The sequence below is a fragment of the Diplotaxodon limnothrissa genome, linkage group LG20 (genome assembly GCF_057381915.1).
Source record: "Diplotaxodon limnothrissa isolate DT_005_m linkage group LG20, D_limnothrissa_male_GT1.1, whole genome shotgun sequence".
NCBI lineage: Eukaryota > Metazoa > Chordata > Actinopteri > Cichliformes > Cichlidae > Diplotaxodon > Diplotaxodon limnothrissa.
In genome coordinates, this window is record NC_140615.1 from 21,587,548 (window position 1) to 21,610,113 (window position 22,566).

General features: G+C 39.4%; 1 protein-coding gene across 1 annotated transcript; it reads left to right on the top strand.

Moving 5' to 3' along the window:
* Positions 1-960: 960 nt before the first annotated feature.
* On the top strand, positions 961-21,637 carry rap1aa (RAP1A, member of RAS oncogene family a). Its single transcript, XM_085345103.1, has 9 exons — positions 961-1,007; positions 5,627-5,756; positions 8,046-8,133; positions 10,449-10,517; positions 10,637-10,693; positions 10,777-10,917; positions 13,941-14,084; positions 17,971-18,089; positions 20,937-21,637. Exons 3-8 carry the CDS (start codon positions 8,077-8,079, stop codon positions 18,058-18,060), a joined length of 558 nt encoding a protein of 185 aa, XP_085201229.1. The 5' UTR covers positions 961-1,007; positions 5,627-5,756; positions 8,046-8,076; the 3' UTR covers positions 18,061-18,089; positions 20,937-21,637.
* The last annotated feature ends 929 nt before the right edge of the window (positions 21,638-22,566 follow it).

A 22,566-nucleotide genomic window follows, 5' to 3' on the forward strand; every position in this document is an offset into this window, starting at 1 on the left:
AGCGATGTAGTTAAAAGTGCTTTGAATGATCAGTAAGACGAAAAAAGTAAACTGTGAGTCCTTTACACTTGCGAGCACAAGGACCCACAATGTAAGACATAATGCAAAAGCAAACAAATCCATTTACTCTGAAGTGTGACTAAAACAGAGCTCAAAAGTGGGGATTATAATGACACCTGAAGTCCCACACACTCGTTTCCTACCACTGCTTTAAATGTATACAGAGAAATTTGCAATAAGCAGTAATTAAGTGTTAATTAATGTTTAACTAATATTGATAATTATAAAGGGTAGTTATTAGTATTGTTTTATGACAAAGAAGGGAGGACGGTGTTTACCAGTTTTAGTGTTTATATGTGGTTATATAATAAATCCCATTAGCGCCAAAGGTTCTTGCCAACTTTCAATAAAATATCTTTATAAGTGCTTTGTTTTCATTTCTTTGGTAAAATGGGAGATTTGTTTTTCTCTAAAAAACGATTCTTGTCAAACCCATAAAAATACACTCTCCCTGCTCTGTGAATCATTAAAAAAGAATTAATCGTCCATTTATTAATGTCAGATAAGCTTTTATATATTCAAAATTGATCTGTAGTTCAAATTTTGTTGCAGACATGTAATGTAAGAATTAATTGGCCCTGGTCAAATGTGATCTAAACCATAAGTGAAGCCATATAGAATATGAATAGTTTGTTAGAGTTAAATGAAGAGGAAAACAACTTAAAGTGTTGTTTTCATCGAGTCCGAAGCAGAAGAGTTTAAGTCTGTACACAAGATTATATGATAAATGCCAAATTGTGTAATGTTATTTACCTTAAGCTTTATCCCACTTCTAGTATGTAACTGGAGCTTGTTTTCAAAGTGAAGAGGTTGTAATTGAACCGTAACCTGGATTGCAGTGATTGGCTGATCCTGGTCCAATCAAAACACGACGGTCTCTCTGCCCCCCCTCCCCCTACCCTTCCGTACATCCACAGCTTCAGTTAGCGCACACATAGCGGAACACGGTGAGTGCCCTCTGCAGCTCTATCTCAAAGTAAAACTGCTATTTTAGTGAGTAATTGTTAGGGCCGTGTCCTCATTGTTTTGATCATTAGTCTCTAAGCATTTGTTTGTCTCTGATGAGACACCAGAGTTACTTCTAGTTCCGCCGTAATTAAATAATAGTGGTGGTAAAATAGCTTAGCTTCGAAGCTAACTTAGATTGAGGTGCTAACAAGTAACTAATGAGTTATCGGTGCAAATGTGGTTTGCGGTTCAAGTCCTTTAACATCCGATTATATTTTTAAACATTTATCCTAACATGTTTAGTGGCATGTCTGTTTGCTAACTTGTGCGTAACCAGAGTCGTTAGCATCAGATGAAACAGAAAAAGCTATTTTTAAGAGTTCACTCTTGTGCTAACGGTCTAGCTAACTTATTAGCCCCGGTGTTTGCTAAACAGTTCTTTTACCCGTAGCGCAACTTAAAATAGAGTTTGTCAAACTGGAACTAATATTAAACCGTGAACTCGATGGAATTTCTTCCGCGGAACCGACATTACTTAACGCGGCGTTTGTCCCGCACAGCTTCGCCATGTCTTTTCCGGGCTAGGACGTTAGCTAGCTTTCACCGGAATGTGCTAGCAGAATGCTAACATTTGAGTTGTCGAAGTGTGACTACTTTTGGGGCATCTTAGACTCCCAGACTTGGCATTCGGCTCACATTTGTTTCGTGTTTAACTGGTGATACTTCTCTCTGTGACTGGTTGTTTTAATACGCTTGACAGGGAAGGTCTGCTGCGCTGAGAAACTAAAAGCCACACCCTTCCTTTCGAAACTAACTACGTTACAAAAGTTATCCCGAAAACAAGTTGTCATTTAATTGTCGAATGGAAGCCTTCTGTTTTAATGTATAAAGTTTTACTTTAAAGACTTCTTCAAAAACATGTTTTATTTATTTAGGGAAGTTAACTTAAGTATTTTTTTGTGCTTTTAAGTTGAAATCCCCCCTCCCTCTGGCTCTGACACATGATACTAGTATCTCTCAGGGTTGGAAACAGGGGTCTAAAAAATATTACTCTGTGTGATTAAATAGTTCAGAACAGCATATTTTACTGTCTGTTTGTTGATCAGCAACAGGTCCTGTAAACAGTGAGTAACTTTGCGTTTGTTAAGTAACATGACAGCTGAGCTTAGCTTATTTAAATAGCCATAAAGAGTCGTCCATCAAGCTCTCCATGTGACTGCACAAACGCACCACAGTAGAGTTTTACAGTGCTTCTGATCACCTTCTTTTGTGTGACTGGTGTAATGTTTGCTCGGAATGAAATGGCTTTTTTCCCTATCAGGTGTTAAGAGTTTGTAATAAATCATATTTACCGGTAAGTTATTTTTTTGCTTGTTTGTTTTAACCGTAATTGAGTGAAAGGTTTCTACTCATTTAATGTTCCCTGTGATTTATTTATTTATTTTTTTAGTTATTTTTAAAGAGCTCTAATAGGAACAATCATTTTTCAGTTCTATTAGCTGAAGTTTCTGCAGCGTAAAACAAATGAAGCAGCATTTCATTTATAATGACTGATAGATTAGCTGCCAGGTGACAGAAGAGCCCATCTACCCTCCATAATGTACAATGTGTGGCATAGAATGCACAGATGAAAGGGAATAACGCTCCAGGAGTGCATTTCTTATTGAAACTTGTGTCCACCACTGGAAAGGGGGGGAGCTTCCTGACTGACAGAGTTAAGTTGAAATTTTGAATTAACGTCTCGGATGTTTGAGTTTAGTGAGTTAAATTTTGACTTATGACTGTCCCGCCCCAAAAAAGTTGTTTTGTAGTAGCAGAACAGCTGGCCGGTAGAATTTGGCCTGTTTGAGTTTCCATAACTTCTTGGTTTCAACATGTCAAATCTTTGCAGGTTGATATACAAGCTATGATATACGCTGAATGATTTAGCCAACTGTAATTGGCTCCAGACCTGTTGGAAGTATCCTCCTCCTTTTTTCTCTCATTTGATGATGATTATGATCCATCAGTATAGCAGCCATATGCGCACATTAACTTCAAAGCATGTGGAAGTCCAGGCGTGAGCTTGTGCTGCGCCCATCCACACTTAGAAACTGTGACAGATTGAATTAGTTAATCTCGGAGTAATGAAATTATTTATATAATGCATCAATGAGGAAACTGGATAAAAATTGCCTTGAGTGGGTAGCTATTGCCAGTCACCTAGAATAGAATAGCTCTTTATTGTCATTGCACTTGTACAACGAAATTGTGGGTGCTCCACACTAACTGTGTCAAATTAAAATGTAAATAGGAATAACAGCAGGAATAAATAGCAAACAGGAGAAATATACAAAAATAAGAGAAAGACAAATTGGAGAACAAGTTGTAAAGTGCAACTTGTTCATTGTCAGTGCCTGAAATCATTGTCCCTCAGCACAAACTTAACAGATGCGCTGCTTCAGTGCTTAATGGGAGGAGATTCCTCACATTGGTGGGTTGTATCTTTGCTGGTGTAATAGGTTATTATTGCGTATCGGCATTTGTTAAAAGTCAAGCTAGCTGCCTGTTAGTAACTCTTATATAGGACTTTACAACAGTTTAATTATTCACTGCAATGATCAACTTTGTCTACATTTTGATTAGGGGTGCAACGATACACAAAATTCACGGTTCGGTTCGGTTCGATACTTTGGTGTCACGGTTCGATATTTTTTCGATACAAAAAAATGTTCATGCATTTTTAATTTGTCATTTATTAAAATTATAAATATATATTTTAACTCAAAAGTACAGTTTTTAAATTTAACCCTAACCCTTGTGCGTGTTTTTTATTTTGACAGCGAATGCGCACCTGCGGACCACTTATGTGCAGCCCTGGTTATTTAGCTCGTCATATTGCAGCCACAGAAATTCTTTTGTCCATGAAACCATAAAGCTGCACTTTCTTTTTGCCTTATAGTCTGATTTGTCATAACTTCTCCGTTTTGTGGTAAGCTTTTCTTTGGCTGTCACTTCTTCACCCTGACCTGTCTTATTTGGCTCAGCAGAACTGAAATGCTTTTACACACTCACTCACATAAGCTCAGCGATTCTCTGCGCGATCAACCTCACATGTTTAAGCTTGCTGCGGGAGATTTCACTTGTCATGTTTGCATAGTAAGCTAACGATTAATAAGACGATGTCAGAGGAATTGGTGCGCAAATTATCATCACTCACAGATCAGTGCTGTCGCTCTCTATACACAGTTCGCACGATTGCAAAGTGAAAGCAAAAAAACAAGCGCAAATTCAAACGCGACTTCAATATGTCACATATTGACAGTGGCTCACCGATGCCAATGACATAATTACCCAGCTACATTTCTGAAAGAATGCAAAAGCATTGACATATATTTTTCCTACAATAGCCCGACGGGCAGGGAAGAGATAGATTTTGGTAGCCCGACTGAAAAAATCGCTAGCTCCAGGACGTCGGGCTAGCGATATTGCGAGCCCTGTATCTGATTGAGGAATCACTCATCTTTGGAAAAGAGAGTTTATTACAGAGAAATGGCTCTTTCCAAAATAAAAGCTATACTATCCGCTTCTTCTGGGCTATATTCTCAGCAGCATAAGGAGAATCATGTGCTAACAGCTGTCTAAATGACTCGGCTAAAGTTAGTAGCATGCTTGTTGTTTTTGTCTTTGCACTAGGATGATGTCGGCGTAAATGTGGAGTCATATTCGTTGTGTTCCCACTAGTGCTTTCAGGTTAATCTCGTTGAAATGACCTTAACGCCACAACACGGCAAATCTCCGTTAACGAGCTACCGCCGATCGCTCCGTGCATGGGGCTAGACGGCCAACATGTTAACGAGCTAACTGCGCTAGCACACTAGTTCACACCAATGTAATTGAGCATTGCATGGCACATCCAACATACTGTTTTACTTTAGTCCATGACTCGCTTACCTTCAGGGTCATACGTCACATGAAAACCAAAATAATTCCAAACGCCAGAACTGAATGAGGGTGGGGGAGGTGCCCTGCGCTCTTCCTTCTGACGATGCTGTCTGTGTTGAGCGCTCAGTGGATCTGCGCTCGACAGTGCAGCCTAGGCGGAGTAGTCGAACACAGATCCACTGAGCGCTCAACACAGACAGCATCGTCAGAAGGAAAATTGATAAAATAAATTACAAATGTTGTATTGTTCGATACATATGCGTACCGAACCGAAAGCACTGTATCGAACGGTTCAATATCGATACGAATATCGTTGCACCCCTAATTTTGATGCTGGATTGCACAGGCACATCTCACGCTCAGGATATTTGTATAATGTCATCTAATTGGCTAAAGGTTGCGCGAGAGCATTTTACGAGTTGACGCCTGTGCTGGCAGTTCTCAAGCTGAATTTCTTTCAGTGCAAGAAACACTAAGCAATACAACCATAATTCAGCACCACTCTTTCCATTAGTGTCATTTTTGACAACGTTTGGTTAGTTTTCTTCTATATCTGTAGTTGGCATTCAAGAAAATTTGTTTGAAAGAAAACAAAAGTTGCTCCCAAAGTTGATGTGCAGTTATGTCAAATTGTAATTGTCATTCCTGCTGGATGATAATTGTTCAATTTAGAACTTTTTTCCTGTCTGAACAGTTTGGCGTGGCCTTGCTGGCACCTGAGCGACCCTTGGACCCTTCCTGTTGACATCCCTGTACCTGAGGATCTGCCAGCCCCTCCTCCCCAGATGTAGAGGGAGTTGTAATCTTCAGCAGCCGTGTACACAGTGAGTTGAGCAGTTTTGTTTGTTGTGTTTTATTCACAGAATGAAAATATGTCCATGTCCTAGTGTCTACTGAAGTCTGAACATGGTATATCATCTTGTAAGTAGTTAGCTTCTTCTTGCTCAGTTTTGGAAATTCTCTTTCATTTATGCCTGGACACTAACCTTTTTTACAACATCTGGGAAAACAGCCACACTGAGCATTTTATTGAAGAATAATTTAGACCTTTTTAACTCTCAGTGCCTCGCTGTGTGTTTGCCTTTGGACCTGGAAATGGCTAATGTGTCATTTTTAAAAATGGATTTTAAGGGTCTTTGTTCATTTGTAAATGGAGTTGAATATTTAGTTGTCAGTGCTGCTAGCATTCACAGGCACGTACTCTCATTACCAAAGCCAGCAAAAATTAATGAGTGGGATTAGCGAAGGTGGCCACAGCTCGCATGCTCGATAGGGCCACTGTTTGAATCCAGGCTCATATCTAATCACCGGAAGGCTTAGTTTTCTTATCTGATACCAAGGCTTTGAAGCAAGTTTTGCGACACCTACATAAATTTACATTTTAAACACGGTTTCATTTTCCACAGCCTTCATTTTTATGCATCAACCAATGCATCAGGCACACGCTGGCGTCTCAACGTGCACACCTACCCTCCTCGCCACAATAATGATTTCAGTGCAGTGGTCATGCTCGCTCTGATCTCTGTTTTCTGTTTGGCGTACTCGAGTAGATGAGGGTCATTACAATGGCGCTTTGTAGAGGGCCTCGTGTGCCTGCCTCACACTGTGGGTTTCTGGTGATGCTTCATACGTCGTCATTAGAATTGCAAATGCTGTTCGAGTGTGACAGAGTGGTTTTTGTATTGTTTGGCTCAACATTTGACAAAGGTCCCACAGACCTAGCATAATTAGTAGATTCAAAGAGGCTCTCAAATGAGATTTTAGCCTGCATCACCCCCTCTTTGACATTTATACATCAAATGAACATTACATTTGCATTTCAGAATAACATTTAAAATACGCCTCTATTTTAATACTACTTTGAAACTTTGTCATTGTTGTTACTGGTTGTTATTTCTGCACTTTCAAGTTAAAATGAAAATTCTTCAATCAGTCAACACTGAAAGCACACAGGAAGTTAGTCAGATCTACTGAAGTTTCCTCTTAAATAATCAAACAGGCAGTAGATGAAAACCCACAGCATTGACGAGTGTGATGATAAAATGAGAGGCAGTAATTTAACTTGGTATAATCTCACTTTACATTCAGTGAGGGGTTTCTGGAGAATAACGGGCAGATTTCAGTTAAAATGCCTGTCTTCATCCTAAACATTTTCATTCCTTTGACATCTCCTGTCTCCTCTGCCAATATTTTCTAGGTCACGCTTACAGAAATGTGTCAGGCTGATGGAGTTTAATGACGGGTCATTCTCTGTGGCCTTTCTCCTCTGTATTATAATGAGATGAAGTTATTTGTGGCTTACCTGCTGACTGCAGTGTCACTGTCAGAATCTGCCTCACAGTGTGCTTCAGATTAAAGTTTACATGTTTGTATTGCAGATGTAGTTCTTTCTTGAGTTTTACCTCCAGGAAAAATACTGGTTTGAATTCCTGGAGAGAGTAAGCCCATCTTTTTTCAAACTTTTTTCTAATTCTTTTTTTATGTAAAGAGGTGACGCCCGTATCATCATGAAGTCTCTTGATAGTGGGTGGGAAGTCGAGCAAAATTTTTTGGCAGACGAATGATTAGGTTTCAATCCTCTGTGGTCAACAGTGACTTCTCATTGTTGTGGATACTGACGGGGGTGTTCACACTGACATCAGTGTCTAGTCAGTAGATTCACTATTCAAAATGCATCAGTGCTTATCCTAAGAGCTTATTGCCCTCCAGGCACACTAAAAATGAAGACTCCAGTCAATCTCAGTTGTCAGGACTTCTTTTGCTTGTATGTCAGGCAGAGGCACTGCTGATAGCACATTTTGGCATCTGTTGTTTCATCAGACACTTTTCATGACAGCAGGTTCTGGTTTAGATCCAATGCTCTGCCACAGTAGGTTGTTTGGCTCCCAGCACCAGTGTTAGGGTCATTACTTATCACTTGTAGTCTTTTAAAAACCTTACCCGTTTGGCTGTCATTTAATTATTTAAAGGCTTCTTTCAGGGGAGATGAGAACATAAAGAAAACTAGTGCCAGAAAATGTTTTGCTTATTCAGAATAATCTCACACAGTTCAGTGAAAGTAACACATTGATTGTCTGTCTGATATTTAGCATCTGTCTTCTGTATTTTCACAGATTCTTGCGCTGTCCAGTGAAGTTGCCCACCATGCGCGAGTACAAGCTTGTGGTGCTGGGGTCGGGAGGCGTGGGAAAGTCTGCACTGGTGAGCGATGGCTGCTACTAAAGCTTGAAAGCCGAGGGTATTTTTTTAATGAGTTTATACAAGACTGTAAATGAATCCAATCCTAATTTTAATCACAGTTTTAGCGTCCATTAATCAATAATCGCTAAAATATTTATTATGTGCTCAGTTTCCCTTTCAGCACATCCTTTTCCTTTACTTTTGACACTGAGTAATGGGTCCATTATATTCGTCACATTGGTCATGTTGAGTGCAAATAGTGATGTCGCCACAGCTCCACGAGTAATTGCTGCAATACTCTGGGAGTGTACAATCGTACACATCATTTGCCACGGGACCCATGTTTGATTAGAAAAATTGAGAGACAGCCAAAATGACACCAAAGCGTGGCTCGATTCAGTGGCAGTGACATCACTTTTTGGTGTTCAAGGGCAAGAACGACAAGTGTAAAATGGGCCCCTTAAAGTCCTAAATTACTTCCCATTAGACAGAGGAAGGTTCATATTTATTTATACAGTTTATTATAGTTGGGTTGTATAGTAGTTATAAAGCATAGAGCTGAGTTATAATTAAGGTTAAAGGGCATTCGTTCTTCTTTTACAGACTTTAAAAATCCACTATATTTTCAAACTCTAGTACTGCTAAATAATTATGATTTTGCTGTTAATTAAAACAAACAGACAAAGAAAAAATGTGTGTGTGTATATAATATTACAACACACACAGTTGCAAAGTTTTTATTTCCACATAGCTGAAATTAATGTTTTCTTTTCTCAGTGAGGTTTACAGAGCTGTTGAGCTATTTATCTCAATAACAAGAGGTGTTTTTCATATTTTATAATTATGAGGATACTTTACATATTTAACTACCCCTTAAATTCACCAGCAACAGAACTTATAAAGAAAGCAAGCATGCATATATCCTTAAATGCAAAACTAATTCCTTGAACGGGTCTTACTGTTTTTTTCCTCAGTGTTTTATCATAGACTGTTACAGGAGCGGATGATCGCTTTAAGCATATCCAAAGTTTCAAGTAGTGAGGTGTGTGTGCGTAGACGTAATCCCTGTGATCCAAAAGCTCTTTTTCCTCCCACTCTTGAATCCGTAAGAATGAAAGCACAGAAGTTTCAGCCACCTGCTGTTCTGACTTTCCGTCTTACGAGGGGCAGCCAATAACTGTAAAGCCAGAGGAGCTAAAATGACAAGGCTCTGCGCACCGAGGCAGAGGAAATATAAATAAGAATTGCTTTGAACTGGAAGTCCTGTAAAGCTTTTTTGTAGAGTCCAAGGATTAAGCGCAACCGGTCACCTGTAAAAACTCAAAATCATCCTGAGATAAAATCCTGTAAAGCAGAAAAAAACCCTGAACATTAAGAGCTTTATAAGGTAGGATTTACTGTACATCTGTTGTTAGATTGAAAGTCTGACATGGGAACAGCAGTCGGTCTGTTACATCACTTAGCAGAAATCTTTAAACAGTTTTTAAACAGATTTTAAAGCAGGATTTAATTTACTCAGACATGCCAGATGACCAGAAATAACAGGGAAATGCGAAGATATCTCAGTAAGGTAACAGACCAGTGGTGTGTCATTCACACAGGCTTATTTCAAGCCACAAGAGACCCTGAAAATGTATGTTATACCTTTATGAAAATGGTTATAAAAGGAGTTATTAATTGAAAGCAGGGAGTTAATTTTACGTTTGGTGCTCCCTAAAACTGCTTTCGGTAGCGATCAAACGTCCATCTGTGCAAGAAAATCTCTCACCTCTTAACAAATTGGCATCCTGCTTTCAATGAAAATATCTACATAGGACTGTAGATCAATTCAAACTTTAAGAATATAAAAAACGTGAGCTACAATTATGTCTTATTATTTAAGGACTTGAAGTTGGATTAAATGTTTTTGTCAGATTGTCTTTGTAATAAGCTTGTTATGGCCACATCCATAAAACATTAAGGCTCAGCTGTGGCTAAGCATACAAAGAGAGTGCCACGCCCGAGATTTATTAGACTAAGTTCTTTTATTTAAACAAGAAATGAAATAAAGGCCTGAAGTACTGGCTAAAAGAGGGGGAGGATCTTGTACCATCATCCCTAAAGTAATAAAAATAAAGTAAACCCTGACAAATTAAAGCAAGGATCTTGGAATGCTGAAGACTGGCTTGTTCTGGGCCAGCTTCCTTTAAACAAGAGCAGAAGAATTCATCAACACTCCACCCAACACACCTAGAAAATAAGGGAGGGGGTGAGAAGAAGGAAAAAAAGAGGAGTGTAGTAGTTTCGGATTGGTAATGATGTCCTGTGTTATTTCCCTTTTCTTTTCTTCATTACAGACAGTCCAATTTGTGCAAGGCATTTTTGTGGAGAAGTATGACCCCACAATAGAAGACTCCTACAGAAAGGTATGACCTAACCTGCACACACATTCGTTGCTTCGCATGACTTTGTAAACATTTTCAAATAAAACAAGTCTTGTAAAAATGCACCTTTTTTTTGTTGTTGTTGTTTTTTTTTTTAACAGCAAGTCGAGGTCGATGGGCAGCAATGTATGCTTGAAATCCTGGACACAGCTGGAACTGTAAGTCAAACATGAGCAGGATGCAGGGGTGTTTCGAGGAAATTGTGGACCGGCTGCTGATGCCGTCTGTTATCGTTCTTTAGGAACAGTTCACGGCCATGAGGGACCTGTACATGAAGAATGGCCAGGGCTTTGCTTTGGTGTACTCCATTACAGCGCAGTCAACATTTAACGACCTGCAGGACCTCCGGGAGCAGATCCTGCGAGTAAAGGACACAGAGGATGTGAGTTTAACACACTTTCACACTTGTTTTGATTATAAAGCACTCTCATGTAAGAGGTCCCCATTAAAAATGTTTGTCCTCATTGTTCAATGAAAATTGCAAAACAAAACCTCCTAATTTTTTTCTTTAATTATTTGATACATCACAAGCAAAAAGGTTTTTAACTTTAAGGGTTCATAACTTTCTAGAACCCAAGCATCTCTTCTTTCCAATAAGTTTTTTTTTATAGAAGGCCAAGAAAAGCAACAAACCTTTAATGTCTACTTCAGCAATGACACGAATGATTAATTAACAGAAAAAGAAAGGGATCTACCAATTAATTGGCCAAACTTGCTTACAGCTGACAAGGCAAAAAAATAATTACTGATAAACGTAAATACTGTCCAAACAAATATTGAGCATGAATTTTTGGAGTTCATTAGTCAAATCATGCTTCAAATGTTGCTGAATGTTGATTAGCTTTATGCTGCATATAACATGGCAGATATACAAACTGTGGTTTGCAGAGTTTGGTCGGCCAGAGCTACGTTCTCTTCTATGCTGGCGTCCACATACCGATGCAGAATGTGATTACACCTGTATTTTGGTTGTTTGGTTATATTCCAGTTTATTCAGAAACAGCCGACATGCAACCACTTACCTCTTTTTATGTCACAGTACTGCAGAACAGCACCGGTTACCACAACTATCAGCTGTTTACTCTAACCCTCATTTCAACCAAGAACTTTCTTACTGTGAAGTGACAGCACTAACCACTCCAACACTGTGCAGCCTAGTAGCACAGTGTTGGAAATGAGTTAATGAGTTTCACACATTTGAATTGGCTAGTAGAAACACCATCAGTACACCTGTCCAATCAATTTGCTTAGCGTACGTTTTTTACTGCTCCCTGTGCCCGTGTGAGCTCTCTTTGGATACTCTGGTTTCCTCTTTTGTGCTTGTTAATGGTTAATTGGCATTTATATATGCAAGTGTGAATGGCTGTCACTCTGTAGTGGGGACCCAGTATATGTGCCACTGCTGACATCATTGCATAGCTGCATCCATTAATGCCCACCATTAAGGCCCGCTGTAGTATTCTCCTGAAGGATTGCCACTCAGACCGTACCTCCACATCAGTCCTGATGTAGGAGAAGGAGAAGTGAAAACTGAAAAGTCCTGTTTTTCCAAACTGTTGCGACATTTTCCTCTGTATAACATGTGAATCTCTGAGCTTCTGTACTGGTATAGCATTAAAATGGTGGTAAAAAGTGACATGATCATACACTGGTGTTTTCAACCCTTCGGCACAAGATGCCAGGTTAATAAAAAAAATCCAGCCTATGAAATGTTAACACTTTTTACTGTCAGTTGCTCGCCTGATATCTGCCCACTTACCTCTGTTCACTAATTACAGTAATTAATGCCCTCACTTTCTCTTTCTTTCCTCACACTGGCAGCAGTGTGTCTGAAGTCTACAGCAGCAAGAGTTGTAACTAGGCATACATTAAGAAGCTCTTATAGCTTTTGCAGATACAGCATGCACTATTGCAGGAGTGTGTTTGCTCTGTTAAACTCCCCCACAATAGATAGCTAAATGTCACATTCAGATGTCTTTGAAATATTCTATTGCGTAATTAAATTTAGGGATATGAATGAATACTGTAAAATGTTCAACACTAAAGTGATATGAAGTTAAAGTTTGTGTCATATACATGTATATATGTATATATTTATCAAGTTTTTTTAAAGTGGAAAACGGAAGTTAAATACTGAGTAAACAAAAAATATAACCACTGACCATGAGCCAGACTGTTGCAGATATTACTGTTAGCCCAAAATGTCATAATGCTTTAACAAAAGTAATTGGAGCTAAATTTACTCTTGATTCCTTTTCTATTATTCGCATAAAAATGCTGCTTTGAAAACAAGCAGTAGCATCCTTTGGGGTTTGCAATAGTTTATTTGGCTTAAAATGCTGGTGCATTTCTTTGACCTACAGACAGACTCCTTTTTAAACAACTTTATCATGTTTATTTATTTATATTTATTATATTATAAATCTTTATTATGTCTGTCTTGAACAAACAAATGAGTAGCAAGCACTGGATAGATCATTGACCAGCCCTTTCTACAGACATCATTGGTGCACATCTGCAGAGAGAGCAAAAATAAATCCATATGTGTGTCTATCTAGGACATGAATACAAGTCTCACCAAAAAATAGAAACAAGTGTAAAAGATCCTTTTTTTTTTCTTTCTTTTTTTTTTAAGTTTGGTTGGTTGGTTTTTTTGGAAGGAACACCTGATGTCTGTTTTCACCGACCAGAGATGATATGTTGGCAGAGTATAATAAACATCTGAATGCTGTAATTCTGAGGCTCCTCCTCAGTCTGCAGAGGGAAAACTGGCAGCGTCTCACTGTGTAATCTGCCCTTGTCACCTCTCCTTCATTAAAGTCAGCACCGTGGGAGAAGAGGGCAGAGCGCAGGGAGGCAGGAACTTTGTGACGGGGTGGAAATGTCAGAGCTGCTGTTGGTTGCGATCTGCTGCCTTCTCCTCTCTCTAAATCAAGAGAGATGGAGCATGCTGAGTGTGTGCGCTCTTTATTTATTCATAGCAGGTTGCTCAGCTGGTCTGTGTGTCTTGGTTAAGGTCTCTTTTTGCTGCAACCTTCTGCTCCTCAGTATGCACATAAGCTTTCTAACCACTGTTTAGTCTTGTGATGAAATCTTTCAAACATGAATTTGGTCAACATTTTTGAGCATTTCTAATATATTCCTATATTTGTTGTCTTGTTTTCCATAATCATTTGGAGCCACCATTGTAATTAATAATGATGATAATGATCATGTGGATAGTTTTAATTAAAATCCACCCTCTGATCAGATTCCTGAAACTTGTGATAAACATGAAGAAGAAGGCATTTTTATGTATTTGTTTCTTTCATTGCTTTTGTGTCATTTTACATCTGCAAAAAAATAAAACTAAAGTTCCTCATTATTTTGTTTTTTGAACATGTCGCATGTCTACTAATCCATCAGGTTCCCATGATCCTGGTGGGAAACAAGTGTGACCTGGAGGATGAGCGTGTGGTCGGGAAGGAGCAGGGTCAGAACCTGGCCCGTCAGTGGAACAACTGTGCCTTTTTAGAGACTTCAGCTAAATCAAAGATCAACGTTAATGAGGTAAGTGCTAATACCACACGCTGCACGTATGGTCTCTCTTCATTATGCTTCTGCACCAGTGACTGCATGCCTTCATACGCCAATTATGTCAAAATGTCACAACTGTCTGATAGGACTGTAGCGATGACCTTTGACGTTTATGAAATGTCATATCTTAAAATTCACCATGAGATTATAATACTGTAAAAAAAAAAAATTCCCTACATAATTATCATGGCCAAAATAAATGATAAGTACAAAATGACAGTATAGAGGCAGGAGGTGGTTCACTGAATGAATTCATAAATAATAACATATAAACTTTCTGACAATAAATAACTGAGCAGTAATCAGCTGCCTTCCCAGTAAGTTTCTCGTCCTGGACTTGAGCTCCACCATCTTGAACTTTTCCCTACAACATTCTATAAAGGAGTGTCCACAGGAAGTGATTTGCTTGTTACGTACCGCTTTGTTGCTGACAGTCAGTCACTGTGGACATTCAAGTCTCAGGTTGCCTAGGTAACCCTCAGATGTATGTCTTGCCTTCTCATTTGTCAGTCAAAAGTATCCTTCACTCTAATTTGTAGTTGCATCAGTTGTGTGCCTTTAAGTTAATAAAGTTGAGCTCCGTGACCGCTCACTCAGTGTCATCACTCAGTGGTTATTTCACCCTGATTTTAAGTGCTCTTTAAGTGTTTGCCACGTTGCTGCTAGTTGCTTCCTGTGTGGATGCCTCTTTATGTCTAGAGTAGCAGCACCTGTTCTCTTCTTCCTGCTTAGAACAACCCCTTTAGTTTGCAGTTTGCAGATCTTCAGCGCAGAAGGATGACAACTGACAAGTTTCAGTTTGGATTCCAAGATATGGATTTGAAGAATGTCCAGCCACTAGATGAGGGATTCAGGACAGCAGCACCCTCATCACCCTGCCATTAAGAAACAGTTAAAAAAATAAAAACAGTACTGGAGCTAGCTGGCTAACAGTGAATGAACTGTCACAAATTAAACATCTATTAAATGCCTTTTATCTATCACTCTCACAGTCAGGTGGATGAACGAGGAAATCTGGCATTTAGTATCCTGAGCCACAGCTGTCCAAAACTGGTTGACCGCCTTCAGTCATTAAATCATATTTTATCTTATATGACTTTGAAATTCAAGGCACTTTGACATTGTGTTGCTGTCACGATTACGTCGACTGTCAAAATTGTCGACAACTAATTTAATAGTCGACGCGTTGTTCCCAAAAGGCGCAGGAATAAGTAGTAGGATTTAAGAGTGTAATAACGGACTGAAACAGAAGATGGCAGCACTGCATGTACAAGGATGCCAGCTGCCATTAAACCCCGAAGAAGAAGAAGCAGTGTCCGGTATCGTAGCTGTGTCCAAATTCAGGAACCACATCCTCCTCCTGCCCGCATTTGTAGGCCGATTACGTTACAGCGACACGACGAAGACTGTCCAAATTCGAAGACTCCGACAAATGCACCCTTCATTTCCCCGGCCCTGCTCAGGTTCCAACAATGGCAGCAGCTAGTTAGTTTTAAAATTACTCTTATTATTCTTTCTGGGTCACAAAATAAACGTTTAACATATTTTCAGGCGAGAATGTAGCTGTGTAAACCTCAAATATCTGCTCAGTTTATCAAGACACCACATATTTTCAAAAGCGCTCCGACGTTTTCGGAGACGTCTGTTACCCACCAGCTCGATAGCTAGCCGGGGGCAAGGCTCACTAGAGCCGTGAGAACACCGGACTCCCGGCAAATCGTTTTCAAACCCACTGCTGTCTTTCGCTACTCAGGTTAAACATGATATATAAGTCACTTAGATAACTTCAAAATATTATTGTTTGGCTTTTTTCAATTTTTTATTTGTTCTTGAGTAAATCGGTTTGGCTGAGATTAAAGTTATAGTTTTTACACAGCTGAATAAATGTCAGGCAGACAGCTGATCATCAGAATGTGAGATGCTGGAGAATATACTCCGGTGTCCTGTTATATTTTAGATAGCAAGGAGCAGACGGCTGAGTTTATTAAACTTCACTGAAACAATCTGCAAATTTCATTAAAATTTAATAAACTATCATCTTGTCTTTATTTTTAGTTAGCACATACCTTAAACACTTAAAGCTGTAAGCTAATGATAGTTATATAAGAGCAGATGCATGCTAGTGCAATAAGCTGTAGGTTTTACGTCCAGTGGATGCATGATCTGATTAGTCGACTAATCGCAAAAATAATCGGTGACTAGTCGACTAGTGTTGTGCACAGCTCAAATTGCCTTGCCGAGTAGGTAAACATTAACATTGCCATCACCAGCAGCTTTCCTTCCTCACAGGTTAACGTCGACAGAATGTGGTGATACATCGCTCCAGTCAAGCGATTACATGCAGGTTTCTCGGGCATAGTCATAGCACTGCAGAACTGTGCTGGTTCACACGGTTGTCATCTATCTTTACTTTCTGCTTTGCTCGTTTACAACTTCCCATCATAAATAGGGAGATTGATAGGGGGTATTTTAAGCTACCCGATGTTGAACATTGATAAAATATGAATAGTTGGTTCAGCAGGCTAGTATTTCTGTTGTTCACCTGCAAAGGCAGCAAGGAAGGTTTAGTCCTTAAACGGGAAAAATAAGCAGACATTTACCAACTGAAGGTAAAAATCTTCACGCTTTTCAAGCTGTTTTATATCTGTATTACAGTAAAATAATTACATATGCGAGCCAGCTGAACAGTTGCAACTTGGTGGGGACAGATTGCATAGTCAGATGGCCACTCTTGACATCACTAGTAAAGTCTGTCTTGGAAACACTGCAATAAATGTAAATACTATTACCAAAACTTAACAACACAACATTAAAATATCCTGAAAGACTTTACAGTTCATTTTATTTAAGTATGCAAATGGGGGAATATACTCGACTACACCAGCATTATAAATGATATACTGAGACAAATTATAGAGAAGTTAAAATGGAGCACCAGACCTCAGTGACTCAGCCAGGCCAGCCAAAAAGGGTACACACACCTGACAGATGAGGCACAGGTTAGTGGAGTAGCTAGCTTTAAACAGTTAACTAAAGGAGCAAACTAACTGCAGGAAGAGTGGAAAACAAATCAGAAATTAAAATTGACAGTTCACCAGTCTTCAGTCCTTTGCTCACCAGTGCAATACCAGCATAACCTGCACCTGTCTGCGTGACTGTTTTCTGCTGTTGCAGCTGCTTCTCTCACTTCCCACAACAAACTCAGCAAGTCAGAGTAATAGTCATCCTCGTCTTACTTTAGTCAGCCATTAAGTGTGTCAGTCAGCTCAGTGGGGGGCTCAAATCTGCTGTGGGTGTAGTGGCAAGTGGTGTCTTCACATCCTAAACCCAACACTTACCTGCAGTTCTACATGAATAAAACATGAATAATATGTTTACCAGACTTATTTCTTTGGAAGCATGAGAGGGAATCTGTGTTTAAATGTCTGGTTGACTAGTTGCACTCCTCGCTGTAACAATAGAGTAAAACTGGGCTTAAAAAAATGTAAATATTGAGTTTTAGTTGATCAGCTGCAGATTTATACTAACACACCTGAGAGTTTCCCATAAATGCACACAACCTTATGATATTCTTAAAAGCATTCAGTGTTAACTTAGTGACTTTGTGTTTCTAGTTATCTTTTAAAAATAGATTTCTAATTGTATGATTTTCATTTTAAAGACAGAAGCTGCTCGACCGCTAGACCAGCAAATGAAACAAGAGAAACTGTGTTTGCTGTCTACCATTTCATGCGTTTTAGTGTTGTGCGTCAACAGGAATTTGTACTGATAACATCATTCCTGAGCTGTAGCTCTCTCCGTACATCCCATAATATACTGAAGCAAAGTGCTGAAACACATCAAATCTTCTCTGTTGTAGATTTTCTATGATCTGGTGCGACAGATCAACAGAAAAACGCCGATGGAAAAGAAGAAGACAAAAAAGAAGTCAAGTTGCACACTGCTCTAAATTGCCATCCCACGATAGCTCCAGGCCAGGTGAGTGGGTGTAAAAGCAAAATTTATTCCAGACATTTGCAAGGCTCCAGCTGTGTTCTGAGCTCTGGGTTATCACAGAACATTTAGAAACCTACAGCAATAATTATTATGATGATTTTTTTTGAGGGGGAGGATTGGTGTGTTGCAAATAACAAGATCTCTGTAGGTTTCATAGTGAATGTTTCATGTGGACTTTAATTAACCAGAGGCCTCTCAAGTCCTCTTTTTATGTCTTTTGTTACACCATCCTCCATTTTAATTGGATCAAAGAGGGTTTACAGTGTGCTTATATGAATTTTGGCGAATGTGGTGGCTCCACCTGCTGCTGCAGCAGCGCAACTGTAATGAAATCTAATTATAGAGAGCACTGTTGGAGCTTCTCTGGCCTTTTTGTTCCTACAACAAATTCACAGAAATTACCAGCTGTTTTTTTTCCTTAATTACACCACTGTGTTATTGTCTGATGTTTGTTTTTCAATATAAATCTTTGGTTTGCAGTCTCCTTGCTTTGATATAAAAAAATCCGCCTCTGGAGATTTGAGGTTTGATTGAGATGCTGTCAAGTATTTATTTATTGTCATTGTCAAAGAACAATGCTGTGGACATTGTTTTGCTCTAGCTTCTTAAATGATGCCTGCTGTGTTGCAAACACTGGTCATCAAGCAAAACAAGGCATTTCCACTGTAATGAAATGGGAGCAAACTGGACTCCTGGAAGTCTCACCAGTTCTGCTACTTTCTCTCCCATCTTGCAACAGCTTCTACAGTGTGCTGATGATATTCACCAAAAGCACTCCTCCCAAACTGAACCCAAACTGTCCTTTTGGTGCAACACTTCAACGTTTCAAATGTTTTTCTTCCTCTTTAAGGTTTTTGTGCATCTTTCGCAGCACCATTGCTGTTTACCTCCTAGTTTCCTGACAGCAATCATCTTATCATAGACATACGTCACACATGCTCAAGCTGGCGCAACTCAGGCAGCTAAGGCCTCACAGACACATTGGGAATGATGTTTATTGCACAATAGGACTGTAGATTTTCTCCTTATCACACTGGAAGTGTTTCAGATAGTGACTCAAAAGTTTGAGTCTTTCTTTTCCCCTACTACTATGATTTGCTTCTGAGGCAGTTATGACTTGTCCACACTTGTACTTGCCGTTCAGGAAATGTTTGTGAGTTGAGCATGCGACACTCTGAGTCAAATCAAGGCATGCTTTAGCCACTACATGCTGTTAATTCCCAGCTTCCTCACTGGGCTAAAATCCCAAAAGACAGTCTCTGAAGTGTGGCTCACAAACTCATGAACTAGGGAAATGATGTCATAATCCTCCCTGCCTGATGGATCTTTGTGAATGCAGAAAAACAGTTTATACTGTGATTGTTTTGTCTTACAAAGCAGCAAATAGGAAGCATAACAAAGTTGACATTTTTATGTTTCATGTGACATTTTTGGGAAGCTGCAACAAAAACATAAACTGGGATAAGCAGCACTCTGACATTTTGGTGCCACAGTAAATCTCTTTGTAAACTGGAAACAAAGGTTCACCAAGAGGACAGATGGTTTCTAGAGAGGTGGAGGCTGAACATTTATGAGTTGTTTCAAAGCGTCTCGCCTCAGCCGAAGAAAGTCAATATTTTGTATGGTTTCAATATAGCTGCTTCACTTCACTGATTCAGAGCAGCTGAAAAGTAAAAGTTTTCACTGCAACAAGAACATCCCTTATACGGACTGACTCCAAGTGCCAGTGACTATTGGACAGCTGAATTATGCTTTTATAGGAAAGTGATTTCATGAGTTAAATACACAAGGAGTTAGAGAATTAAGTAAAATGACAAGTACAAAAGAGGGGGGGGGGGGGGGACAGCACTACACTCAGCCAATGTCAGGTGTCAAAAAACGGGCAGAGTACCAAAGAACTGATGCTCCCAAAGTTTGAATTGCTGACATGAGTGCAGATGGGATGGCCTTCTACAGGAAACGTGCTACAGTTCAAATGAAACATGAACAGCTGCAGCAGTGAGAGCGCTTTGGTGAAAAGTCTTGCCTAATTTTCCCATCGGTTTTTGGATTCTGAAAAGGTAGAAGGGGAAAAACTGAACAGCCTATCCAGTTGGCTCCATGTGAGGTCTCTATCCTGCAACAGCCAAAAATTAAGCAAGTGAACATCTTGTGCCCTTGTGGATTCGCTGATGGTTTTCATTTTATAGTTTATATTTTAGAAAAGCAAAGGAAACACACTTATATATATGTATGTACGTGTGTGTGTGTGTGTCTATATGTAGTAGATATTTAGGTGTTTACATCCATGTTAACTGCCACAGTTGAGGTTCAGCAGAATTAAGAGGATAATGTGTTGACAAAATTAACATTCAGTTTATAAACTGCATGTTTTTACAGTTTAAAATGAAAAAGAATCCCTTGTAACAATCCTCCTAGCTGTTAGTAGTCACCACAGTGGGTCATCAGCCTCCATCCAGGGCTTGACCAATTTGGTGTGGAATTATTTTGATCTGCATATTTGATTCAGTATTTATTTCACATCAGTGCAGCCCTCCCCATTTATCCAGGACTCAAACTGGCACAAGGAATAAAGGCTTGCAGCCCACCTTGTAGCTGGGCTAGCTTCACAACTTATAAGAATTCAAGTCTTAAAAAATAACCCTGGTTGTTCATTTCCATCTTGATAATCATACAGGTTTTTCAAAGCCACAGGGGACTACTAAAGGTGGGCAAATGTCCTGCAGTGTCGAGACACAGTCTTGACTTTTTAAAATGTTTCAGGAACAAGTTGTCCACATCGTTTACATTGAATCTTCTGACTTTATTCTTTCTTTTTCTTGCTTTCAGAAACTTGTAATGATTAACTGTTTCCCAGTGGATCGTGCCAGCATTCCAAGTCCTCTCCGAAGCATTTTGAAAAAGGCTGACAGAGAAATTTCACCACTCGCAAAATGGCAGGAGACGGCACATACTCTCAAGAAACTCTTTCTTTCTGCTCTTTAATGGCAAAGATATCCACCTCTTCTTTTTTTACTGTCAGCCTGATGACAACTGTTTTGTTTTTGTCCTCTTCTCCAAGTTGTCTTTCTTTTTGGAAATATCAATATAAAAGAGGAGACCTTGGATTTATATCCATCTATGGGAACTAAAATGTTTTATTAAAAGTAACATCAGATATTTGACACATTGTGGCAATGCGTTCGCAAAAGTATCCATGTGAAATGTTGGTCTTCTTGTACATTTCTGCACTAACAGTGTCAATGAAGATGCATCATTGTCCATAAATTACTCGCTCCTACTTACAAGGATGTGTATTGATGAAATAACATCTTTCCTAAGTGACTTTGTTTTATATCGAGAGCTGCAAGCCTTCCATATTTCCCATAATATATTCTACTTCCATTTTTGCATAATAAAGCTAAGGAAATTAGTATTTTATAGACTGATGGGGGAAATGGTGCGTTCTGATTTGTGTCTTGAGGCTGAAAATATATTGTACTAAACCAACTCTAATATCGCTTCTTGTGTTACCCTGTCACAGATGATTTTCCAGCTTTTATGAATGATTAAATTTTAGTACATTTTCATTAGTTTTGGTCTTGGTTTTTGTCCTTTTAGCATGTTTTTGGTGTTTAACAAAAAGATTGGGAGTGAAGTTTGGACACATCTGCGTATACTGCTGCCCTCTGGACCCAAATGAGCTGTGGAAAATTGATTATGAAATCGCTTTTTAAAATAATTGATTTGATCAAAGTCACATTATATGAACAAATATGTTTTATCCACAGCAGCATGAGTTGACAGTGCGTTTCGTTAAGTTCTGATTTTCTGGGTCACGAATAGAGCAGTGTGAAGATCGATATCTCCCAGAGAGCTAAAAGAGTAACTTGAGTGTTTCCTGTCAGCAGAAATGACGGCCTCAGACTGAGTCACCAGAGGAGGTCTGAGCTGAGAGGAAGCTGCAGAGAAAGAGGAACTCGTACAGAAAGACAGGGTATGAATTGAAGGCAGCAAAAAGCAGAATCGAGACTGATTAAGATGAGCAGACAGAACTCAGCTGCTCCACCTTGGGGTGGTGGCTTTAATAATTAAGTAACAAAAACAGTACATGACCACCATGATGCATTCATAGGCCAGTTCTGAAAAACAATATCCAGTGAGCAGCAGTTCTCCAGGAGAAAATCCTAGAGGTCAAGCCTCTGAATCGTTTACATGTTCAATGGCAAACTTACACACTGTACACATGGTTTCTTGTGCAGGGAGACCGTGTGGGCACTGCAAGATTTCAATCCATTACAGAGTTGCCAGTGATGTGCTTGGTGACTATGGTCCCAACTGCCTCCAGATCATAAACAAGCTCCTAATTGCTCCAACAACTCTTACTGTCTTACCAAGGTTCTTGCTGATAGTCTTGTAGTCCACTTCAGCCCCGTGTAGGTCTACAGACTTGCTCTTTGGCCTTGGAGGTGGTGGAGAG